The 7,955-nt window shown below is 34.3% G+C and overlaps 1 protein-coding gene across 1 annotated transcript; it reads right to left on the reverse strand.

Moving 5' to 3' along the window:
* Positions 1–3,907: 3,907 nt before the first annotated feature.
* LOC108200173 (phytosulfokine receptor 1) lies at positions 3,908–7,595 on the reverse strand. Its single transcript, XM_064084559.1, has 2 exons — positions 7,353–7,595; positions 3,908–7,213 (listed from the first exon to the last, which is right to left on the reverse strand). The coding sequence occupies exon 2, from the start codon at positions 7,198–7,200 to the stop codon at positions 4,123–4,125; it is 3,078 nt and encodes a 1,025-aa protein (XP_063940629.1). The 5' UTR covers positions 7,201–7,213; positions 7,353–7,595; the 3' UTR covers positions 3,908–4,122.
* Positions 7,596–7,955: the final 360 nt, after the last annotated feature.

A 7,955-nucleotide genomic window follows, 5' to 3' on the forward strand; every position in this document is an offset into this window, starting at 1 on the left:
GAAGAAAATAAAGTATAAAATAAACTTAGTTAAATCTATAAACTAAATTTAATTATATTTAAAAAATAAATTCAAATAAATTCATAATAAACTGAATAAGTTTAGAATAAATTTATTTCAAATTCATTTAGTCAATATATTAAAATTTATTAAATAAATTTAATTTTTGAAAATATTCAAGTGTCTCGTCTCCAATTAAATCATAGCTTCCAGAACAAATTAAATTGAACCGTTGAACTTGAACTTATATCCATAATCAGTTAAATCCTCTTAAATTTATATTATAGATTTTAACTTAAATTTAAATCATAAACTATACAAATTTAAATAATAAATTTATAAAATTTATGATAAACTTAATAAAGTCTAAGAGCAAACTTTACAAGTCTAAAATAAATTTAAACAAATTTATTAAATGAATTTGGTAAAGTTTATAAAGTAAATTTAATTAAGTTTATATGATAAATTTAATTAATTCATAATAAACTCAATTAATAAGTTTAAAATAAATTAAGTCAAATTTATAAAATAAACTTATTAAAATTTAAGTATAAATTTATAAGTCCCAGTCCAAAGTTCAGTATCCGACGGATAATCCTTGCTTAGGCCTACGGACAAATTCAGCAACACAAACCGGAAGAACATTTTCCTTAATCAAATATCGAAAGCTAGGTTCTTGATTTTCCGTACGATAAGGATCCTGATTTGTATATCAATCAGCCTCGCTCTGATACCAATTGTTAGGTCCAAAGTATCGTAGAAGGGGGGGTTGAATACGATACTCACTACAATTTAAAATTCTTTCGAATCTTGCGGATAAACAAATTGCAGTCCTGTAATGAGTTTCGTGTTCCGGATATATTGGGTCGGTTCCTGAGGATATGAAAATATTAAACCAACATACAATATTTTCCAAGGTATATCTGTATATTGATAAATACCTCGAAGGTGTTATAAATCCAAACCCGAAGGTTCGGCTACAATGGCCACTACTCTCAATATTACAAACTCTAACCAATACTGATATTTCTATTACAAAGCTAGGCTAGGGTGTGTGTATAGTGGGAGTAGCCGTGCAGAGCACTTGGCCATTTCATCCCGAAGGATGATCTGTAAATTGTGAGAACCACAATCACATATTTATAGGCTTTCATAAACTAACCATGGTTAACGAGTTCGTCCTGGACGACTTGAGTTCGTCCTGGACGAGTTCGATTTATCAAAATAAATCTAACTCCAATTGTATGCAAGAAGGGGCGCAGGTTCTATATACACACATATATATATAACAAAGCTGCGCTTTGAACATATATATGTGTATATATAGAAAGTCAAAACTTGCGCTAGTCAATTCTTGCGCCTCAACATATCTTCACTGTTGCCGTGTTCTTTCAGTACTTGGAGAAATTCCAAGTAATCAAATGTTGCGCTTGGATGAGTCAAAGTTGGCGCCAGGTGAGTCAAACGTTGCGCTAATACAGTGTAACACTGTATATTGCCTTGGACAATATTTGTAACTTGCGCCATGATTGTTGATTAGAGGAGCAACATTTGACCAGGTCAAATGTTGTTCCAATATAGTGCATCCCTTGTAGAGTTGTGACTTATAAATTATTCTAAGTCACAAAGGGTTAGTGCCAAGAGTTGTTAGTAGAGGAGCAACATTTGACCGGTCAAATGTTGCGCCCGGGTCAAATGTTGCGCCTGGGTCAAATGTTGCGCCCGGGTCAAACCTTGCGCCTTGGTCAAATGTTGCGCCATAGAGTGTGCAAGAGGTATATGATGACTTAGAGAAATTCTAAGGCAAATATGAACTTGCTCCACCATTGTAATGCTTCCCCTGTTATCTCTCATCTCTTGGGGACGAACTTTGACTTTGGTCAAAGGTTGCGCCTCAAGAGTGCTATGTCTTCACTGTGATGTACTTAGAGAATTTTCTAAGTGAGGAAGAGCTGTTGACTTCGGTCAAATGTTGTTCCTCACATAGTAAGAGCTTTCCTTGTTATCACTCCTTTGACTGAGATTGACTTGAGTTTGCTCCATCCATATATTTATATTATATTCATAATATTATATAAATATATGTATAAATAAAGATATATATATATAAATGTATATAAATAATATTTATATAAACATATAGTAATATATATATATATACATATATTTAAATATATTCTCATATATTTAAATATATATAATATACATAAAATTATATGTAAATAAAAATATAAATATATATAGGGATATATATATAATTATCTATAGATATAAATATACACATATTTATGCACATAATATAATATATATATACACACTTAAATATATAAATGTTTATGTAAAATATAAATACATATACTATATACATATATATTTATTTAAATATATATACATATAAATATACATATACATATGTTTAAAAACATATATACATATATATTATATATATTATATTTAATTAAATATACATATATACATATATAATTATATTTGTACATATACAAATATATAAGTGCACACATATATAAAATGTCACTTCCTGATATGGCTTTCTGTGGAAGCTTTGACATATGGCATTTGAGCAGTAAGCTTTGGCATAGCTGGCATTTGGCTTGACTTGGCTTTGGAACAAATGACTTGATATGACTGGATCAATTCTTCGATCGATAAATACTTTGCAAAGCTCCGTACGTGATGACGCTTAGTGCACTGGTCTGGTTCACAAGCGACTAACACTGAAGTTGAACATTGTACCGTCTTTGTCAGCAACCATTGATCAGTCGGTTCCGGGTTAGTTTATGCTTCAGTTTGTTGATTATAAATAACCAACCAAGATATATAGAAATATCTTGCTTCAGGGGTTGCACTGAAATCTTTCGAGTACTTGGACAACATCTTCATTGCTTCCACAATCTTGAATACTTCAATCTTTATTCTTCACTGAGGCATGAACATATTAATGAACTTCTTCCAGTGAACTTATTCCTTCAAGACTGTAGATGGCTTCTTCAACCTTTGTCTTCGTATCTTCCGATTCCGGTGCAGGCGTAGTGTTATTTACTTGTCCTTGTTCTATTGTTGAGTTATCATCCCTATGTAACAGATAGGGTTGTCTTTACATTTAGACTTACAATAAGTGTTTGGTAGTTAGCGGATTGAAATAGAAGTTTAAACCAAAAATCTAATTTTGAAAAAGTTACTTTGAGAAGTTTTTTGAGTTAGAGGTTTTGGTCTGTATCTGAAAAAGCTAACCAAACAATTTTACGAGAAACAAGTAATTCAATCCATTAGTCAAAATATTTATTTCAATCTACTAGTCAACACATCTAATTTAATCCACTAACAACTAACCGCTAATTCTCAAACAGCTAATTCTCAAACAGGGCCTTCATATTTATTATTCTGAATGAAGACATAAATTTGGGCTTTAAAAATGGGTATATAATGAAGACATAAATTTGGGCTTTAAAAATGGGTTTATATGATCAGCAATATATTTATAAGAAAAGCCCAATCCAAAAGGTAATCTGGTGCGTAGGTTACATATAGGTGATAGGTCCCGTATTCTTACGATATGATCGATCCTATCCATCCAAATTTTAACATAAAATCCGAATTTTTTAGGTTTTTTGTCAGGCGAATTTTTTCCCCTTTTTTTTCAGGGCTCGTAAATATGCACTAATATATTAGTAGTACCTTTCGGAAAAATCACATTACACATTTTTAAGACAGTACACAAATAATTCCATAACATATATTAACTTGTTTTTGAATTTTTTAAAAAATAAAAATTTGACCATTAAGTTTTTATTGAGAAGGAAATTTTTTTATATGACTTATAAAACTGTACTATACAAAACTTAGCCGAACCATCATTCCTCAATGTTAACAATATAAAAGGCACAAGGGACCGATGAAAATTGGTATAACATTGCTTTCCTTGCATACATAATTTTAATGTAACAAAGTACCTGTCTGGTGTATACACTTCAGTCCCCTACTGCTGATAGATACATCATCACGGAGATTATTCCCCTGTAATTCGCAACTTCTGCAGGACAATGCGGCATAAGTAGACTACTGTACATATTTTACATTGTCATGAGGGTGATTTCGCTTCCTTTAAGATTGGAGCAAAACGTTGACGTCGAAGTTGTCAAGCCATGAAACTAACTGCTGAGTAGAAGGCCTTGTTCTCGGGTTTTCACTCAAGCAGAGGCAAGCTATTTCAAGAACTACTAATAACTCATCTGCATGTTCTTTGTCGTAAATTAATGGATCAAAAACTTCGCTTTCCCTCTTCTCCCTCTTCATTTGGAAAACCCAAGAAATCAAGTCCCGGTTTCCTTTAGGTTGACACATATCCATTGGTCTCCTGCTGGTGAGAAGCTCCAGAAGAACCACCCCAAAACTGTACACATCGCCTTTATATGTTGCAACTGAGGCTTGGCCATACTCGGGAGGAATGTAGCCCAGAGTCCCAACAAGATCTGTCGACACATGACTGTCATAGTTAGGTACAAGCCTCGCAAGGCCAAAATCAGCCAAGTGAGCTACAAACTTGTCATCTAGAAGAATGTTACTAGACTTGATATCACGATGGACGATATGAGGTTCACATGATTGGTGCAAGTAAGCGAGCCCTCTTGCTGCCCCCTGAGCAATCTGCAGCCTGGCATCCCAGTCTAGTAAAGAAGGGCCGTCTATTTTCTCATGCAACCAAAAATCCAAGCTACTGTTCTCCATGTATGCATATATTAAGAGTCTGTCATTCTTGTAGGTATAATAACCCTGAAGCTGGACAAGGTTTGGATGCCGAGCTCTTGAAAGTGTTTCGATTTCTGCCTGGAATTCTCTATCCATCTGACCAGTGTCACCAGAGAGCCGCTTGATTGCAACCTTCTTACCACTGGGAAAGGTGGCCTTGTAGACCAAACCAAAGCCTCCACAGCCAATAATGTTTGATTGATCAAAGCTGTTAGTTGATTTCAGAATGTCATCAAGTGAGAGCTCTTTATTATTATCGTGAATTTGAAAATGTACAAGTAGTCTTGACTCAACGTCTTTCGGACCATCTCTGTTATCAGCAGCCTCGGGTTCAACATCTTTCGAGATAGTTTTCCGCAGAACCATTGAGTACATGAGAGCAACAAGAAAAATTGTTCCAAAGCCAATACCAACAGCCATTGCAATGATAGTTCCTCTCCTCTTTGATTTCATACTTGATCTACTAGGAATTTTAAAAGAAATTTGACAGGGCGAAACATGCTCCCCACATAACCCTTGGTTCCCCTCAAAACTAGAGTTGGGAAAGGTTTGAAACTGGCCTTTAGTTGGTATTTTGCCACTCAGATTATTGTTTGCGACGTTGAAATATGACAGAAAACAGAGATCCACCAAAGAAGATGGTATATTTCCCGAGAGTCTGTTGTATGACAAATCTAAGGTCTCCAAGCTAGTCATACCTGACAAAGTAGCTGGAATGCTTCCTGATAAGTTGTTATATTTCAAGTCAAGTACATGTAGCTTCTTCAAATTCCCAAATTCTGGCCAGATTTGTCCCCGGAGAAAATTATTACTAAGATCCAGCTTCGGTGGAAAGCTCCAAATTTTATTATACTGCAACACCCTGGCACTTATATTTCTTTTCATGAAGAAGGGAAAATCTGGAGAAGGCTCTTCCAAAGAGATATTCCGGAAAGCAAGACTTTCCAATGCAGTAAGGTTTCGAGGAAGCTCCCCAGAAAAAGAGTTATTTGACAAGTCCAAGTAAAAGAGAAACTGGAAGCTACCAAACCATGATGGAATTGTTCCTTCCAATTGGTTCCAGGACAGATCCAGCAATTGCAATTGTCTGGAACCACTCAACCACTGCGGAATGGTGCCAGTAAGTTTACAATTGGCAATAATCAGAGCATTAAGTGATTTAAACTGTAGGCTTGGAACAGATGGCAATCTCTCTTTATGAAAATTCAAGGTAAGAACCAAAATTTTCAAGTTACTGCAATGCTGTAGAATATGAAGAGCACCTGATATGTTATAAATACTGGAATTTGAGAGCGAAAGATAGGATAGGCTAGAAAAATTTTCAAAACTTTCTGGGATCTGGCTTTTGAAATTGATTTTGGAAAGGTTTATTGTTGTTAGCCGTGGACAGAAGGGTAAATTATCAGGAATGGATCCTTGAAACTTGTTAGAACCCAAATCAAGTGATACAAGCTTAATCATTGCTGAACAATTAATATCAATCCGACCATCCAATGAATTATTTCTCAAACTGAGAGAAACAATACTTTGAGAATTCATCAATGAGGGAGGTATTTTGCCTGTAAAATTGTTTGATCTAGCCAAAAGATATTCTAGCTTGTTTAATGTATGGAACACATCCGGTATACTGCCTGATAACTGATTGCAAGAAACATCCAACCGAACAAGATTAGAAAGCTTACTAATGTTGTTACTCAGCTGACCGGAGAATCTATTTTCTTGCAAATTCAACAGAGACAACTTTGGCAACTTAAATAAATCTTCGAGTATTGTCCCTGAGAGAGTGTTTGAAGAAAGGGTAAGATTCTCCAGTGAACTACAGTTCCCAAATTCTAACGGAATACTTCCATTAAAAAAGTTAACTGCCAAGTTAATACTCTGAACAAAAGGCGACTTGTTGCATATACCAGCAGGAACCAAACCTCGAAAGCCATTCTGAGCAACATCAAAAACATGAATTCTCGGTAAATTTAAACCAACTGGAAACACCCCGGAAAATCCATTCCTGCTCAAGTCCAAAACTTCCAAATTCGACAAATTAAACAATGACAATGGTACTGAGTCCCCAAAGAAATTACGCGACAAATTAAGAGTCTTAAGCTGGTCTAAGCTCCCTATTGATTCAGACAGATTACCTCTCAATCTTTTATTACTCAAGTCCAGCTTAACAACTCTACCAGACTCAAACTCACCACTTAATCCAAGAGACCATGAAGACTCACAAGTTATACCTACCCAATCACAACAATTTGAGTAACCAGATGAATTTGCATCCACTTTCCACTCATCAATTCTAGATTCTAAATGATCATTAATACTCTGCAATGCCTTAAAATCATTAGAATCACAGCTAAAATTCTGAGCATTCAAAATCCAAGCTTGTAAACAAACCTCACAAAGAATCAAGATCACCAACAATTCAAGCCTCCCCATCTCATCAAACAAGCTAAAATGCAAATACCACAAAGACAAACCAAAGATTACACATAAAAGGGGTATCCTAAAACCAAATAAATAACATCAAGATTGCAACTTTAGAGCAGATGAAACAAATGGGTTTTTAACAAAATGAAAGAAAAACTAACCTGTGACAAAGATAGGGAAAGATGGGTAGAATTAGCTGAAAAGTTGGTTATGTAGGCTTGGAAATTTGAGGTGAAAGTGACTTGCATGACTGTAGATCACACATTGTGTGTATATGTGGTTTAATGTATGTACATGTGGGTATATAAAGTGTAGTGGTGATGACATAAACATTAGAAGTATTTAATGCTTGTAGTCAAGGCTTTAGATTGTTTGAGTTTAATGAGGAGAGAGCATGTAAGAAAATCTAGGCTTGGTCTTTTTATGGGAAAAATTGTACGCTGAAAATGCATGGAAAAATGGAAAATTTTGGGTTAGTAGTACAACTAGAAGCAATATCAACTCAAGTCAAGGGGTTGGTAGTAACGTGTTGGTATAACTTGCTATATTAAACTTTGACTAAAAGACAATTTTAAACCTAGAGATGTTAGAAATTTCTTTGTGTGAGCTAAATTTCTTGTAGTTATAATATTTTATTGAGTAATACATGTTCATCTAGAAATTTCCGTTATTTGAATATATTTCCGTTATATGAAATTCTTTCATCTTATATGTTTAATATATTTTCGTTATTTGTATTTTCTGTCAATCTACTAAAAAATTCA

This window comes from Daucus carota, chromosome 9 (assembly GCF_001625215.2).
Source record: "Daucus carota subsp. sativus chromosome 9, DH1 v3.0, whole genome shotgun sequence".
NCBI classification, from domain to species: domain Eukaryota; kingdom Viridiplantae; phylum Streptophyta; class Magnoliopsida; order Apiales; family Apiaceae; genus Daucus; species Daucus carota.